This window comes from Corvus brachyrhynchos, unplaced genomic scaffold, assembly GCF_000691975.1.
Source record: "Corvus brachyrhynchos isolate BGI_N302 unplaced genomic scaffold, ASM69197v1 scaffold48, whole genome shotgun sequence".
Lineage (NCBI taxonomy): Eukaryota > Metazoa > Chordata > Aves > Passeriformes > Corvidae > Corvus > Corvus brachyrhynchos.
Genome location: NW_008240027.1, coordinates 6,407,247 through 6,425,917, shown reverse-complemented (window position 1 = coordinate 6,425,917; position 18,671 = coordinate 6,407,247). Strand labels below are relative to the sequence as shown.

Genomic DNA, 18,671 nt, shown 5'->3' with positions numbered 1-18,671 from the left:
AAGAAATCACATATACACATAAACTTTGCTTTGTTGTTTTACAAACCAACCAGAATGAACTACACAAGCTACATTTATTCACATAACAAAATGGAACATTTTCAAGCTTTCTTCACCGATCAAATATCTCAACAACTTATGGACCAACATTATTTTTCAGCTGCTAAAACAACAATCTGCCATAAGGAACAAATAATTTATGTCAACAGATACACTGACATCGCATTCTACGAAATCAAAAGCCAAGTTGAGCACTGACTGAATGCTTCCAGATTTCAGCAGAACTCACGTGAAGCAATCGTGCAGAACTTACACTAACATCAAATCTCTCCACAGTTTATCAGCCCTATGACTGAGAAAAAAAAAAAATCACATACAGAAATTCTTTAGGGTAAATGAAGCCATTTCATTACAGGGTTATTTAACCCACTTATTTTTCAACCTTTTTAAAACAAAAAGGAAATAGCTTTAAAAAAATTTTTTAAAAAGAAATACTTAAACCTTTTGGGTTTTCATTTGCTGACTTATAAACTATATTCACATACAACATGAATTTGTACCTTGTGAATAGTTTTGGTCCCTCAGACTGTCTTATTAGTGAATCTGTTTTTAACTACTTTGTTCAAATATACCAACACTTCACTAATATAGTTATTTAAAGTTAAGTAGGTAAAAATAACATAGACCTATCTTAAAACAGTATCTCTCATTTTTGGCTTCTGAACAGCACACAGTCACAAAAACCAAAGCTTCTTTTAGCAGCATTAAAGGTGAAGTGTGAACTTCTGTGTGAAGCTGTCCTAAAAATTTTCTGGTACTTTCAAATATATTGAATGCGCTCAGCTCTTCAGACACAGACCCTGCAAAACCTGAGCATCCAGCTTGCTTTCACAAACAAAACCCTGCTCCCAGAGCAGTTCCCTGCAGAGGTGCTCATTTGGTCACACACATTTTCACGACACACATGTGACTTTTTACAAATGAAACCGATGTACCACGTGCTCATTTGGTCACACACATTTTCACGACACACGTGACTTTTTACAAATGAAACCGATGTACCACATGAGTATTTCAGTACATGCACTAGGGGAACGCTTCCAGAATCATCCTTCAGTTTGGTAAGGAGGGGAAAACTACAATTTTCACAGACTAACCACTGCTTTATGCCTGTTAGTTTCAACAAAATGTGTTGAAAGGACTAAAAGCTCACCAATACATCTCAAAATATAACTGTAAGGCAGCTGAGCTCCTCTGCTTCTGTGTTCCCACAGGGAACCTCAGGTTTTGTCAGTGATTTGAAAGGAACACTAACACTGATGAAGTTTGCAGCTCTCCCAAAAATTCATGGAACAGTAAATAATTAAGAGGCCAAGTCAATGAACCAAGCAGAGTGGACCATTTAATAAATTGGGCATAAGCAAAGTGTCTTTCATACACACTATTGGTAAATTCAATGCCTAGAAGTATAGAATACCCTTATGGAAAGGATGCTTGACTTTGTTCTAGGAAACAGTGGCTCTGCAAAGGATTTGGGGGTATCTCTGGCAGAAAAAAATCTACCCCTTTCAAAAATCACCCTGGAGATCACTTTTGCACTTGTACAAGTCTGTTAAGGTGAAAGGCTTGGTGGGGAGTGTTATAAGGGGCCTCTTCACTTTAGCACATGGAAGAGAAAAAATATAGATGATGTAACATTCCACTACCAGTTTTGGAAGTGAATTAAAACATTCAAGGGCATCTTTTGGAGCAGCAATATCAAACTGGTAAGCAACAATAACAAACCACTCACAATTTAAAACAAATGCCAAACCACTGAGCCTTGGAACTCATTTTAAGGTACTGCCCACGTAGGAGTGTTGCCTCCATCATCTCTTCGTAGACTGAGCTAAACTTTATTGTCCCATAGAGCTGAGAGGCTGTTGGTTTATCTGTTTGGAACTTACTGGTGACTCTGATATTGCTGCAACCTTCAGAGAATTCTTGATGGAGCTGAGTTCCCACATGTGTAAGTTTATGACGTGCACACCACAACATCCACTTGTGATCTTGTACAGGTTTTTAAGAACAGCCTTCCGGAGAAGAATGTACACCCAGGGATCTAAAATCTGATTCCACGTGGCCATTCGGAGAGCAAAAAGTATCGTCTCACAGGTCTCCTTTGAGCGACCCTCGTTAATCCCAATTCTGGCCATTGTCACCTGAAAAGGCAGTATTTTAGAATTATGCATCAAAAAATACACCGAGAGCATTTAAATTATCTGAAAATCACGTATTTTAAAACCATATATTAAAAAATATACCAAGAGAGCATGAGTGAAATTGTTTCAATGTTGTCTCTAACTTCACACCTTCACAGCATCAGTGCATCCCAAATTGCAATGTAAATACTTTCAGGCATATAACATTTATCACCCTAGAAATCCTCTAAAATGTTTTACAAAGGACATACATGTGCCTCTGCTGAATTACTTCTGCAGAACTTTGAGCAGAGGATGGCAACCAGGGATTGATCTGAGCAACAAGTAAAAATTTAATCCAGAATTTGATCTAACAAAGCATGCCAATATTGTTCCAGAAATGGATTTTCTCAAGGGCAGAATCCACTTGTAGGTCAGCACGTTTTTTATAAAAGCTATTTATTTTTTCACATTTTCCTAATTAAAGGCTGCATAAGGAACACAGTACCTTGATTTCAACAAGAAGATTCATGTTTTACACTGCAGCAGAACACAATTTATTGACACCAGAAAATTTAGAGGTCTGAAGGAAAATTTAAGCCATGGTGACAAAAGCCACTGATACCCCTCCACTTGTCAGTGGAGATGCAGAGGGTTTCATTCACCTCTGGAGGTGCTGCACATGGACAGACCTCCACCAGCAACAACACTACCAGAGACAATAATTCCACATGGTGGAATTCCAGAATGGCTCAGCAGGACAGCATCTGGCAGAGGATACCCAAGGGCTACACCAGCCCAGCAAGCTGTGGCTCTGGCCTCCCTGCTCTGCAGAGCAGCAAGCTGGGCTGTGAGACACAGCCCCAGTGAAACTCAGGCCACTGGGACTCCTGCCTTGCAGAGACCTCCTTTACAGGCTGGCTGCCACTGGGGGTTTGTAACCTAAGTTCCTGTGTGAAGAAAGCCTGATCTGCCAAGCCAGGAATCTGCCAGAAGATGGTAAATTATCTCTCCCTGTTATTAATGTTAAAACCACATGAAGACTTTTTTGGTAGAAAGATGAAACACTGCAATGCTTTTAGTTCCAAAGCCTTTAAAGTGCTGCAGTTATTTAACTAAGAAACGGGATATTTTACAACTGATGCTGTGAGTACACTGATTTATTGAGCAATGAGAGGTAGGGTCAGTCTGTCTAAGTGCAGGGTCATAGTTTCAAAAAGAGGCACTGAAAAAAAAACTCAACAGAAAAACTAAAAAATAGTAATGAAGGAAGAGAAAACTAAAGCTCAGCATTCCAGCAAACCTATTTCACTCCTTTTTAAATGCTTCTCTGTATTTCCAGACCCTACCTATAGCTTGCAGGTCACCACATCTGAGTATAAACTTGAATGGCACAAAGTGAATGTATAAAAGGACACTGAACTTGTTTGGCGAAGCATTTGATCCAGTGTTTCTGTATGGCTTCTATGGGAGCAGCAGAGGAAGCCCCTCGGAACATTGCTAAGGAAGCTGGTAGGGCTGGCAGGAGCACAGCTGGGAACTGGTGTGGAAAGGAGGAGGAATGTCTGAGCACCAAGCCAACACAAACACAAGCCAGTTCCCTGAATCTGCTCTTCACCCCACAACCACCGGGCACATTCCTCTGACATCAGCAGCCCACCCAAACTTGAACGGCTCCTTTGGCTTCGCATGGGATGTTTTTCAGGACAGTCTACATTTTATTTATTAGAGGTCTAATACCACAAGGCAAACTCAGACAGAATACTCCTTACTCTGCAAATAGGACTAGGCAACAAATGACAGCTCAACAGCGCCCACAAGACCAATGTCCTTATCCCATACAGCATGTTTGACTTAACACAGACATTCAGGTTCCTAATCCACCTCTTGATGTACTTAAAAATTCATTTGTTGTTCCTCTCTCACATTCTCTGGAGTTAATAAATGCCAAATCCAACGCAATGTCATGTCCAGAAAAACAAGCAGTAGATGTTGCTAATAAGTAGCTCTATCCAGATTTTGTAAAACTTATTTTCTCATGTTACCTAGAACACTTGTGAGATTCCCTTGCATTTAGAAGCAATCACCTCTAAGTGAATCTATTCATTTGCTGTTCAACATAAACATACCTCTGCTTTGATTACAGATTTGCATGAAGTAAATCAGGACAACAAGGAAAACTGATACATAATTTATGGATTCTGACACTTGGGGGAGAAGCTTCATCCAGAACATTTCAGTTGCCTCTTCTGAACATCGGACATGCAAAAAATAATACATCTGAACTCAGGCAGAGCAAGTAGAGCTTATATACACAGTCACATGTTTAAGCAATTCAGCTGTGGGTCCCTGGATTTGAAATAATAAGATAAAATCTAATTATCTACAAATTTTGTTTTATAAAATAAGATTTTCCTAACCATATTACTTACATTATTTGGGAGTATTACGCAGAAATTAAAAAATATTTTCTTTCTTGTATCTCAAAAAGTAATATAAAATAATATCCAGCTTTTTGAAGTTCTGAGAGGCCGAGATTTCCATACAGAAAGACTGAGAATCTCATTGCAGCCCTCAGCATGAGCATTTTTATCCTAAAATACTTGTGGCAGAGCAGCAGAACATGTTGCCATCACTTTGAGTATGAAGTGAGAGAGTTTCTCACTCCTCCAAAGGGACTGCCCTGCCCTGGGGGCCTTCACATTTTCTGAAAAATCTTGGAAGAAAACTGCAAGCAACTGAATCAACTGCACCAACACTGCAATGAGGAGACTGTGTCCTGGAGCCTTTCTAAAATCATCTGCTGATTCCCAGAACAAGACCTAAACTTCAGTGGAAGAGGGGTGGAATGGAATAAATTATTATTTCTATCACGTTTTCATAGTCAATTTGTTCTATTTAAATTTAAATTCTTAAAATACTGTTCCAAAATCAGTTTGAAACCATAAATTCTTAAAAGGACTAATACACTAGCAGCTGTTAAATAAAGGATTTCATTGAAGCAATGCATGCAGACAGTCTGTATTTGCTCCCTGGGTGTGAGAAATTCGCGTCACTGAAATGGTTCAAGTCATCAGCTCAGAAATTGCCACCAGAACTTGGTGCAGTGCCAAGTGGACTTTTGAGAGCGGGACCACCTCGACAGGCACAAAAAGAACATTTCTTTTCTTCTTATTTGAGTATTAGTGGTCAATAATTGGTTCAAAGTCAGGAAACCAACTCAAACACTTTTTTCCATTCCCTGTAGGCCCAGCAGGCAGGTAGGACAAAGGAATTCTGTTCTCTGTAGCCAGCAACACACAAGTGGGCAGGAGGCAGCACCACTGCATCATATCTAACCATCTTTGATCTCCACAACTGAAGTTAATATTCATGCAGATTCAGCAGTGTGACTCAAAAAATTAATCCCCAGCTGGTAAATAAAAAACGTAACTCATGACATTTTCTAACTTATCTAGAAATGTAAGAATCCAAGTAGCACTTTGCTGATTTATACACTGTTTATATGAAGACAGCTGTAGTATGTCTCCCTGGTTTGCAAAAAAAGAAAAAGTATCACATGATGTAACTATGACAATTCAAACTTTCTTTAGAAAAGGTACTACAAAAGGATAACTGTAAAAGCCATTTTAAACCAAGGGTACCTGTTTGTAAGATATAAAGTTACTCTGACTCCTACTAGTCCTTACTGGTTTAAGAAAAGACCAGAGAATTCCGTGTCCCTAAAAATAGATAGAGAGAAATCAAATTTGTGTCAAGAAAGGACTTGACACAATACATTAAACTTCTACAGACTTTTGTCCAATTTTAAGCTTCATTAAAGCCAAAGCTCATTTTGCAAGATCCAGAAAGTCTGACGGAAAATTTTTTAAAACAATTTAAAATTGTTGACTTCTTCAATTTTGCACCTAGCAGACAGCATCAGAGAATTACCATTTCCCTTCAGGACAAACCTCAGTGCAATAAACAAAAAAGTTGCTCCAAGGCTTCACACCACTCACCAAACATAAACAGCACTAATTTAATTTTCTTTCCAGTTGGGTCTACACAAGAACAACCAATAGGCTAAAAAGCTCTGCTGCTTACTCACATTCCTGTTAGTACTCAAGGACAGCCAGTCAAAACAAGAAGCAGACTTTAGAGCTAGTTAAGAAGAAAGACAAAAATGCAACTTTGATGCATTTCACCCCACAGGCTCTAAATCCAGGTTCTATCCTTGACTTCAGGAAACTGGATAAAAACCAGTCACCAAGAGATTGACATGGAAGGCAGAGTAGACAAATATCGGAAATTCTTGTCTTCTGCAGCTCAGCCTTTGGACTCTATTTCCCTGTGGGAACCTTGCAGACCCTCCCAAGCCTCTTCCTCTTCCTTTGGATTTCCTTTAGTTCTGAGGATTTCCATTAATGGAAGAAAGCCCATGGATTTTTCAGTATTTGCAGAACACTTATGTTTTGTCACTACTGCCTATGCTGAACCCTGAGGTGCAAATCCCCTTCTCCTACACCACAGAGGTTTCAAGGCAGAACTTTACTGATTACATGCCAAACCATGGAAACAAAAAATATACACTTATTTTGAATTTCTAGAGTTTTTGGAACTTTCACTTTTTGTGTCAAAAAAGCAGCTTCAGTCTAAGAGGCAAGGGATCATACAAGATGCCACTTTGTTGTACTCTATAGACTTTAAGAAAATAAATTTGCAAAATAGCGGGAGAAAGAAATAAAAATGCATAATCTGCACATTTTATGTACCATTTTACATCTCCCAAGTAGAGCTAATAAAAAAGAAACACTGACAGCAAATTGCCTCTACCATTGCTATATTGATCTTGCAGTATACAAGCCAAGCAATTGTTGCAACAAAGTTGAGTATGCTTCATTTTATTTTTTATGTGATTCTGCAAGTCAGTTTAAAAACAAGAGCTTCCAAGAACAATATGCAGTGCACCACTTCTGCCATCAAAATGTTAGTACACACACTGTTCTACTTATGCCACATAATGCTTTTTATGTTCTAGATCTGCAACATGTTTTTCCCCTAATGCTTTCCTTTCCCTTTCTAAAACAAAAACATTAACTATATCTTCAACTTTTATATACCAGATGATCACTTAGCTCAGCAATTAAATTTTAACTGAACATAGCAATTTTATAAAAAAAGTCAATTTAAAAAGGAATTGTAGACAACAAAATACATGAGCCAGCTTTCCATCACATTAAAGTCCAGAGGGTACTTTTAAGGGCACATGTAATAATTCCTTACGTAAAATTTTGCAGGATCAGCCCTTGAGAAGTAGCAGCAGAATAAGGGAGTCTCCTTTTGTCTCGTGTATTTCTGTGATAAAATAAGAATGCCACTAAAAATTAGGAGTGGATCCACTGGCTCACTATTTTCCCCCCTTAAAAAGGAATTGCATAAACATTTTGAAGGTATTGTTGAGCTAAAGGTGCTCAGGGGTGTAGAAAGTCCAAAAAGTATAGAGAAAATAGGAAAAACACATTTTTTTGCAAAGCAAATAAACATATTTTCTCATATTTCTTTCTCAGACACAGCTTAGTCTGTGACCAGGGAATTTCTCACTGAAGTTTACAGGAATGAAATTATGAAGCAAGCCTGCTTCACTTTATTACCAGCAGGGAGGTGTGGGGGGTGTGTGCACATGAACTTGCAAACATTAACTGAAAGTGAAGTTTTTATTTTCTGTCATCTTTCCCCTTAGACACTACCTATTTTGCATCAGTTTTGCAGTAGCATAAATTCCTGTTGGGCTTGAATAAAACATTCCAGGTCACCTCTTTGTTTCTCCTAAATAATCCAAATATTTCTATCTTGGATTGTCAGCCTCTTTCTTTATTTCCTTTCCTTGCCAGCAAAGTAAGAAATACTTTAGTTCAACTAGATGCCAATGTCATTACTCTCACAGCTTAATTGATAACTCATTTGAAAGGAAAGCATTGTGGATATGGATAGAAAAGATTCTAGCATTGGAAACAGTAGATGACTCACTTCATAATGAAAAGACATAGCGTCCATACCAAAGTCAAATAAACAACCTGTTTCCTGAGCTACATGTTTTAAAGTTACAAGAAAGCCTGTTTCCACAGCGTGAGGAATGTATTCCTGCCTAAGAACAAGGCCTATAACAAAAAATCTCTTGCACAAAATAATTAATTTTATAGATAAAATTCATATATTCTTTAACCAGCAGTGCTAGAGAAGCTTTACAGGACAATTTTAAGGACCAGAAAACAATAGAATATTTCTAATATGTATAATAAGGACCATCTTTAGGGAGGCAAGGACTGTAAGTATTCGGGATTCTTTTCTTCTTCCATTAGGGTCAGTTGGGTAAAGCTTCAAACCCTGGAAATGACCTATTACTTCTCTATTGTTGCTTTGCTTTTCCAGGTTTTCACACCCATTTGGAAAAAAAAAAAAAATCACATTTTTAATGGTTAAATAAATATTCTAATTTATTTAGGAACAACAGAAGTTCTCTCACTAATACCCTACAAATATCCAAAGGAAGAATCACAAATAACACTTGATACTGGGGAGGAAGAGAACTGTCTGAATGAAGAAAAAAAGAGACAATATACAGACAGCCTGAGGGGAAGAGGAGCTGCAGAGGTCCGTAGCTATAGAACAGGCTGAAAAGGTTGGAAGAGACCTCTACGGTCATCAAGTCCAACCATTAACCCAGCACCACCATGCTCACTACTAAACCTTTTCCATATGCCCAAGTGCCACACCCACATGCCTTTTGAACACTTCCAGGGACGGTGATTCCAGCACTTCCCTGGGCAGCCTATTCCAATGCTTGATCACCCTTTCAATGAAGATATGTTTTCCTAATTTCTATTTAAAACTCTCCTGGTGATCCTGTCCTTATTGAAGATGGACTGGAGTCACAGTCACCTAATCACTTGGTGCTACCTCATTTGCAGTGTTTGAAAAATCTGACTGGAGGCAAAAAAAGATATGATGCATTGCTTTTACATTATTCTTTTTAGATCACCTTTGTTAAAGTGACTTATTCTATGTATCATTCTGGAGGAGTAAACTAAGCAGCTATGATCAGAAATATCAAGATTAATGAATTAGCAATGTATCTACCAAGTTGGAATATACAATTTGCAGTTACTTTTTCTCTTTTATGTAGGCAAATAAACTGAAAGGGCCTGCAGCTCAACCACCTTTCAGGAGGAGGATGGAAGAGAAAAATCAAGTCTCCATTTAAAAGTGATTTATTTCTCATTATTTCTGTAAATGCACACTTCTGGTAAAACATGGATTCAAGTTTATTACCGATTCACTAATGACCTGTAAATCCTAAACCAAATTGCTAACACTTACAGGGATCCTCACCTCCTTTCTGCTTCACTTTCCCCATGCAGTGAAGCAGATGGGCATATAGCTGGTCACATCCTTCTCAGCGCAAGAATCTTCCTCCCCACATACTCATGCCCTGATGTCAGCCGTAACATGGGTCATGAGGTCACTCTTGAGCAGATTCACTACATCCTTTTCATCCTACCCCACTCCTTTAACTTCAGGACCCCAAACCTCCTCAGGGGCAGCACAAAGGTCCAGCACAGGAGGAGGGGAACCAGCTGGAGAGCAGTCATAAACTTCCAATACTCCAGTGACAATTAATCTTTTGTTTCTGCGAGTTTAGTATTGAGGCCCAACTATCTTAAAAACCTCAGTTCAGGACATCCCTTACGCAAAGGTTAATTTTCAGCCTTCTTTGGGCAATCATGCAGAAGCACAGCTCTCATGCCACTCAAACCTGCCCTTCAGCCCATGGCTCTGACTGAAGAGAAGAGCTAAGAGCAAGCTTAGGAGCTGCTCTCCACTCCTGCTCTGCCTGGACATTAATCCTTGAGGAGACAGTACAGTACCTACAAAGCAGCTCAAGTTCATTCCACCATTCCTCTATTTCACCTCATCCAATACAAAAATGAATCCCAAAGACTGAGTCACGATTACTACAACTTCACTGTCACCCCTGGTGTAAACCCTTTCTGCAGTGTTCTGCTCCCTGCCCATTGCTGTTCCTAAAAGCACACCCACAGAAGCTGTGATGGGACCGTGCTCTGCACTGCCGGGCACTGGGCACATAGGGAATCTCTGTCCTCAGGGAGCTTGCAACCCAAACTGCAACTCAGCAATTCCTCCCAGACATTAACAAATTCCACAGCACTAGTGAGACAAGTAACTTACACCAGAAAGCACCATGCCACACCTCAAATTGTGAATTACACCATAATAATTATCGCACAGAATATATGAATGTATATTACACCCTGATGTCTGTCATTAAACCTGGTGAGGATGAAGGACTTTCTGGAATTTTTCCATGTGAGTGTATTACTCCCCGAGATTTTTCAGCAACAACTTTACCATTTAAAGTGTTTAGATAGTCAGGAAAGACAGCTTTCCTAAAATAACCATCCAAAAATGGTTATGCCATGTATGATATTTCCCAAAGATGGTTATGACATTTTCAAGTAAGAAATGCCTGAATAAGTGTAATATCTAGGAAATAGGAAGAATTCTCTTATATCAAACAACAGAATGAATGTCAAACTGACTTACTTTTTAATATCAAACACAGAATCCAAAAACCTACCCAAGTGAAATAAACAAGGAAAGGTTATGAATGGCAAATTTATTTCGGTGAAGTTTTTAGAATTTGATTTCTTGAGATGGCAACTTCAAAATTGAAAAAAAATTTCTATGAAAGTCACTGGCATCCATTTGAAACAAAATATTGTGTTTCAATTTATAGATCTTCATGGTTTAATTCTGTATAAAGCATCTAAATTTAAAAATCAAGAAGCAAACAATTATGAAAGAAAACCAGAACCACATTATTCTGAAAATGCCACGTTCTCACACGACTGGAAACCTACCTTTCCTACTTTTTCTCTCCAAAATAAACAATCTTATTGTATTCTGATAGCACTGCATTTTCAAAAAAGGCTTTACGTACATTTTTCCAAACAGCACAAGTAAACACAGAAAACAAAAACTATATTTATGCTTCCCCGAAAGCCTCTGGTAAGCCTCTGGTAAAGGGCAGTATGTCAATCTCAGCCCTCCTTCCTTCCCTGGTTTGTATCACTACCACTGCCCATTTCTTCTCCAGCACTGTGCTGTTGGAAGAGCATCTCAGCCCCCCGACTTCTGTGAGAGGGAGGTAAACACTTGAATTACAAATATAGCCACGATTAATATACAGTTTCTAAGTACTCTATGATAAACAACGCCCTGGCCCACACTTATAAACATTTTTGTTAAAATGATTCCTATTTCTCAGAAAGGATAAGGCCTGTAAGATCTCTATGTACTGTAAAAGATGAAAATAGGAACAGACCAATTCTAAACACCAAAACAGTACCTTTAAAATTCAGTATCATTTTAAGTAGGTATAGTCAAAAATTAATCTCATTCCTTTTCTCATCTAACCTGGTGGAATTAGGCAGTTGTGCCACTTAAGAATACTAAATAAAAGAAAGTTCTCTACAACCAATAGTAAAAGCATGAACATCTAATCCAAAGGTTTCTAGTATCATAGAAACACATCTGAATAGGTGGATTGGACTTTTAAATGCATTGTATTAAACTGTTACACGTGCAAATTCTCTCCAGGAGTATTTTCATGGGGACAAAGAAAAGCACACTCAAATTGTCTGAGCTGCTGAATAAACCTTATTCCATGGGGAGCTAAGCTGGAAAGAAACTTCTGTCTAACAAATTAACTAACTTCTGAGACTAATATAAACCTCAATCAAAAATGAGTGTTCTCTTTCCTCCTAACCTATAAAATGAGTTATGTATTTTAAAATAACTTTAGGGCCATAATATTAGCAATGACAGTAATCTTTCAGCAATTTAACCTTGAGTTATCAAACACTAGGAGAAACTCAAGCAAGAACAGTAATTGAATTTGCGCAGAGTTAATGGATGTATTGAGAAACTCAGCAAACAATCAAAGGACCGTGACAGGAGGGAGAGCTCTTTCTCTAATGTAGCTCAAAAAGACAATCAAACACGAGAATTTTTCCTTTTCAGAGGAATTTAGGGAGCATTTTATTCATTCAAACTGACACTCCTGATCTCCTCTGACACAGCAAAGTCTGGAAGAGAAATAGCTACCTACAGTCAGCAATAACTATCACTGTATTGATGCTTCAGACTAGAGATAAAGAGGTGTAGCTAGCAGGCCTGCTGCTGGCAAAAAGCTTTTTTTCCTTTCCCCATGAAACTGGTTCATTTATTAAAATCATTGTGACAGAAGGGGGCTCCTAAAATGGGTTTGCACCCACCCTCAAATATGCACAGACAGCATCCAAGGAGTTCTCCCATGGGAGACTTGCCGCAGGTCACCTCCCCTACCACAGGCAGGGTGTGAGGTGTTCCAGACCCAACACAAACCACTCTGCTGACAGTGCATCCTGTCTTTGTGTGGTGTCAGCAGACAAACGTTCTAGCAAGAACTCAATGGCAAAAGCCAGCACAAGCATAGGAATTATCACTGATTATCTTCTTTAAAATCTGAGCTCTGAAAAGGACAGGTAAGTGTCATTTTTCCCACTGAAAGTTTACAGCAGCATTCAAAGCTGCAAGGTTAGCTGAACATATTTAAGAGTATCTCCTCCTTCACTCTTCAGAAACACAGGACTGGAAACTGAAAGCCTAATTTATTCTATTTCGAAAGAAAAGATCACTCTCCCTGTTGACTGTGCCTGTGCAGGCAAAACAAGCTCACGATGGCTGCAGCTTTGACTAATAAAGAGTAAGACAATAATAGGCTTCTGCCGAGCAGCCCCCCATGAGAGATGAGTCCTCACTGGCAGAGCATGGACCTGCATCTTGGGACATCTCCCTGCTTCTCCTCAGCTGCACTTTCTGATTATGAGAAATCACCAGTCATAAGAGCACAAGGGATAAATTTTTCAGTAACTCTTCTGTTGTAGGGACAATACAACCAGCAATGAAGGCATACAAACAGCATTAATAAAGCAACAAGCCCATATACATGATGCCCATCACACATATAAGCATAAGGTAGTGTAACAGAACCCTACCAGCTTATTAAAGACAGAAAACAAGAATGGAGGGAGAGACTTCAAGAGTAACACAGATATGAACTCCTGGCAAAGTGTGTACATGGCTACACATGCAAAAATACTCAAATGAGATGCACAGAGGATTGCCTTGTACATCAAACTACCTTATACTGTACCCAACGATGTGGCCCAGAACTTACTTAGTGTAAAACATGCAACAAACTGACCTCCTTCAAAAAAACCTGCAACAAACTGACCTCCTTCAGCATACACCAACCATGAGCCTGTCTCTGCACCCAAAACAGCTGGTGGAGCAACTAGGGTAGGATGGGGCAAGGGTATTCCAACAAAAGCCTCCCTGTTAGTACATCACTGCCCTTCTCACCAGTTCCAGAGCACATTCTCTGAAACGACCACTCAGACCAGCACCAGCAGCTTCTGAGTTGAAGTGATTCAGTAAATTGCAAGCCCTAGGTGCAGGAAAAGCAGTCATCAAGCCTCACTGCGTGAGACAATCTGAGGACAAGAAAAAGTCAGAGCAAGTTCGGAGAGACACAATTAGCATAACAAATTGGAAAGAGAAGAGATTACATGAGAAGGGACTGATAAAAATTAATCTAAGCAGTAAAAAAAAAAAAACTGAGTAAGAGTTGATTTATTCATATGAAATAAACAGAGCTCTTTCCAAAAAAAACAGGAATGGCTATTTTCTGCAGTAGAGGGGAGGTAAAGCTGGAATGAAATTAATCAGTTAACTGCATGGAAAAAGATCTTAACAAGAATAATTTGAATGTACAAGTATTTTTCTCAGGCTGTGTTTCACACATGAAAAAGTTTAGAAATTTTTCCAGATCATAATTTGTTCCTGTAAATAAATTCACTCTGAAATAACTCTCTCCTGTCCATAGTTACAGGCAGTTCTCTTTGCTACTCCAAAAAAACAAATTTTATAAGAGGTTTATCCCTTGAGTCCTACAGAATACGACATACCGATGTCAGAATCTGCTCATACAAACACAGCTCCAAACCAAGCTGTTTCATGACACGCCAGATGTCAAGTCACAGCCAAGAAACAGCTTTATATAACAATGCATTTCATCAGAGGTGCTTGTCACAAAATGCTCCCATCCAAGTATTTGCTTTGGGAATCCAATCCCTGGGGACCAAATTCATCCAGCAAAATTTACATACCCTTAAGCAAAGGGCTAAGGCTCTCGCAAGGATGAGAACTACACAGAGAAGATGATGTTACTATCTTCAGAACATATTTACCTGGAATTACCCATCACAAAGCAAAATTATTTGAACCATCAGAACAAATGTGCCTCTACAACTCATTGACTACATATATTATTATAAAAATCATGAATTTCACTTGTTTGGGGTTTTTTGTGAATTTTCTCTCGCTCTCAACTCCTCAAAAGGAGATCAGTGTTCCCCCTTAAGGGAAGGAGCAGGGAGCACCTCTCATTCCCATACTTCATTAAGGAAAGATTCTCTCACAGTGGCAGAAAAGTTGAAAAAGCTGCTTATTTTCCAAAAACAGATGAGATGGAGCTTTGGGGAAAAAATCAAAAGGCAAAAAAAGAAATCAGAAGGAGTTCCCTGTCCAAGAGCTCCAGGCAGAGCTCTACAAGAGCCATGCCATGGGCTCTGCTTTTGAAAAACACCCCATACCTTCAGGAATCTTAAGACAGAGGTGGTTATTGATTACAATAATATATATTATTATTTATAATATTAAGTGTTAGTTATATATACATTTAAACACATATATAAATAGGCATCAAAACAACTTCACTACCACTGAGCAGATGCAGAAGTCAAGCTCAGTTCCACACCAGACACTATAAAGGACAATCCAGGGTCTTGTGACTTTAATGACATCTGAAAGTGATATTATCACAGGACAGTGACAATGTCTGAATATTAACTCCACTTGGAAAAGAAATAAAATTAATTTAAAATCTAATAGTGAAGTGAATCTGCAGTTGGATTACAGTATTGGACAGACTGATTATGGTAGCCATACACATATGTCAATGGACATACCAGACTAGATTGAAAACAGATGGGGAATAAACGAAGTAAACCCCCCATCAGATGGGGAATCACACAAATGAATCCAAACTCTTGTATCTGCAAACCACATGTGGTATAAAACGCATTGCCTTCCTCCACTTTCTCTTCCAGAAGTTTGTTTGGTTTCTAATTGCTTTGGTTTACTTTGAGGCAATTGACTCCCACGAAACATTTTGTTCTGTATACTCTTTGGGATAGAGAACATAGGTAGAACTCACAATTCAAAGTCTAGACTTCAAATTCTGACTTTTAGATTTAGCTTGGAGAAAAAAAAGTAAAGAAGCAAATGACTGCAGAACAAGCATGTATTTATGTCCTTTTCCAGATAATTTCACCGATGAACACCTGCTCATACATACGTCAAGAACTTATTTTGGTACATGCTGATTATATTATAGAATGTAAACCATTCTTTCCACAAATTAAAAGCCCTGAGACCTTTCAGATACATCAGACAAGTAGGTTTGAATCAGTAATTAATCATAAAGCATACAATTTGATAAACCCTGGATCAATTTAATGTAGCACTTGAGCAGTACATTCCTGACAAGACTTTACTCAACTGCAGGCCAAAACATCTTGCTAAATTAACGCCACACTTGTAATTTTGTTTATGTTCTGTTGCTATCAAAACAAGGAATGGGTACATAACTCAGCAAATTAACTGATATAAACTCTATGATCATAACAGCTGAGAAAGGAAATACCAATAGAAGACCCCATCCCATTTCCCAGTGAAACTCTCTGGCTAAAACAGTAATTGTTCACTTCCTTGAAACTTTGTCTCAAGAATTTAATCCCACTTTACACCAACTTTTTTTTTTTTTTTAACTCTTCCTTTCTAACCTAAATTTATCCATATTGCAGAACTACTTTCCATAGCACCAGGCTGATTACAGTGTAAGTTTGCCTTATCTCATTTCCAAAGAGGCAAAGCAGCACAAGCCTGGATCAGACAGAGAGCACCAGCAGATTTGCCACCCCGTGAACCAGAATTCCTTGATTACCAGCTCCCCTCTGCAACACAGTCCCAAAAAATACCAAGTACAAAATTAAGCAAGAAGTCATTCACTGGCCTGTATTGTAAGCTGAAGCAAACACCAAACTCCAAAAAGGGTCTGAAAAAAATTCCTTCTATAATAATAATTCATCTTCAACTACAACTCAGATGAAGTTAAATACTTTAACAAAACCGCTGCTGTGATTTCACTAGATTGCCATGATTTCTAAAATTATAATTTTATCTATATTTAATATATAGCAATATTAAAATTGAATGGTATAACAAAATTATCAACACCGAAAGAACAACCATAGTAGTTGCAATTTAGTGCTCCTTAATGCATTAAATAAATTAAGTATCTCTGTTGAACTAAAAAAGTTTACAGTTCTTCTGACACCCAAGGGTTTATAAAAACCAAATTAATCCCTACTTTTAAGAACAATTATTTTAAATCAAAATAAATGCCACCAGAGGATAATAATGCTGCTTTTTCATGGAAAGTAAAGTCGTCACCTGAGATGCTTGTCTTGAAAACCATTCTGTGGCTTGCCCCAAACTTCAGATGGTGTCTAAACTGTAAAGAAGTTCCCTACAAAACTTGCTATACTGCTCTGACAACTTGGTTTATGCTCCACACACTACAGCCAGGACACGGACAGAAGCCAAAATGAATTCAAACTACACTGCAGAGCAAGACTAGAAGAATTCTCTGTGATTTGAACAGAAGTGAAAGAGTTTTTGTGCATTTCAGTGATTGCAGACATTTATATACAGACTTTCTCCATGAAGCCTGAGATACTGGATTAATTAAATGCTACCTGCCAGATATACCAAACTGCTGCAGCTAGGCTGGTATCAGTATCTAATCTAGAACTAACTCAGGTAACTTCAGAATCTACCATAAGCAGTGAGCAGATGAGATATAGCTGTATCTAATACAGATATCAGATTTAAATGTCAGTATTTGTTACCTCGAACCAAAATTGCCCCTCATTTTTAACACTGGAAAACTACAGGACCCTGTTTCTAGGGAAGAAACTAATGTGATTTTAACCCTCTGACCCTAGCAAAAAAACTAAATTTCTTCAGGCACGTTTACAACACTAAAAGGAGACAAAGCTAGTATGAGCTTTATAATGCCATGATACAGTAGGATCTGTTAAATTCTTTCCCATATCACAATCCCACTTCCTTTGATCCTGCTCACTGACAGAGCACGTGCTAACAGCAGTGGCACTGACCTTCTGGGAGTCACAGCAGGGACAGTCCTACACCACCTGCCCACAGCAGCTCTGCTGCTCATCTGTCCACATTACGAACCCAGCTTGCTTAGGTCTAAACCCAACGTTGATTTCAACCCACGGCCAACCACTGCTTTTCAACACGACTCTAAAGCAAAACCCTTAACACCCTGTTAATAGAGGGGAGGATTTTTAGGTTCTTAACTGCCCTAACACAGCTCACAAATAGCAGTAAACTGTTAAAATAACAGCAATCAGACTGCCATGAATAAAAAAATTATTTACACTGTACAGAGTAAAAAGACTTCCCAATCCTAAATTCCCAAATTCACTGAATTTTTGGAACAGCTCAATATTTGTTCTGAATTATTCTAGCTATGATTCTGCTACCACTGTCTGCTTTACAGCATTGGAATTACAATCCTCACAACCCCTATATATTTAGCATAATGTAATATTGATCAGAAGTGGAGAATAGCTACCAGTTTTTATAGATGCATAGGTACATACATTATGGGCAATATGCTATAAAATTATTATTATTGAGTGAGTGGAGCTGTTATCACAGTTTAAGTGCTTTAAAACCTGGAGATAAAAAAGTATAACTTTTATACAGTGATGTGCATTAAACATTGGCAAACACATTAGGCTCTTACCAGGAATGGACTCCAGCAAATGCAAGAAACACACATTATAGCCAAGAGCTGAATGATCATTTCAAAATGATGAGATCTGCCTTGTCTTTGTTGACTTTTAAATTTGACTCTTAAGAGGGTAATTCCTGTGACAGCATTGCACAGGAATGAAATAGCAAGGGCCAGGAACCCAAGGCAAGAAAAAAGTAAGAGATAAAATCTGTCTTCCCAGTCCTCAACATGTTCTGTTTTATAGAAGCACCAGGTCCTCGATGCTTGAATTTGGTAGGCTCTAAACCTAAGAATAGGTAGCAAAGCTATAAGAACAGCAAACAGACATACCATAGTCAACATCATTTTCACATGTCTAGAAGTCATTTTTGTAGAGTGAAATATTGGCTTAGTGACTCCAATGCACCGTTCAACAGCCATCACACTGCCCAGGAAGA

General features: G+C 38.5%; 1 protein-coding gene across 2 annotated transcripts in view; it reads right to left on the bottom strand.

Annotated features, from left to right (window-relative positions):
* Positions 1-1,004: 1,004 nt before the first annotated feature.
* PTGFR (prostaglandin F receptor) overlaps positions 1,005-18,671 on the bottom strand; it is an 18,780-nt gene continuing 1,113 nt past the window's right edge. The window contains exons 1-2 of one of the 2 annotated variants that reach the window (XM_008640836.2): positions 18,244-18,671; positions 1,005-2,201 (exon numbers count right to left, since the gene is read on the bottom strand). The exon at positions 18,244-18,671 is cut by the window's right edge and continues 1,113 nt beyond it. In XM_008640836.2, the coding sequence (XP_008639058.1) occupies positions 1,896-2,201; positions 18,244-18,671 (734 nt within the window). In that variant the 3' untranslated portion in view covers positions 1,005-1,895. The remainder of the gene's footprint in view (positions 2,202-18,243) is intronic. The other variant, XM_017743605.1, reaches the window with a different exon arrangement.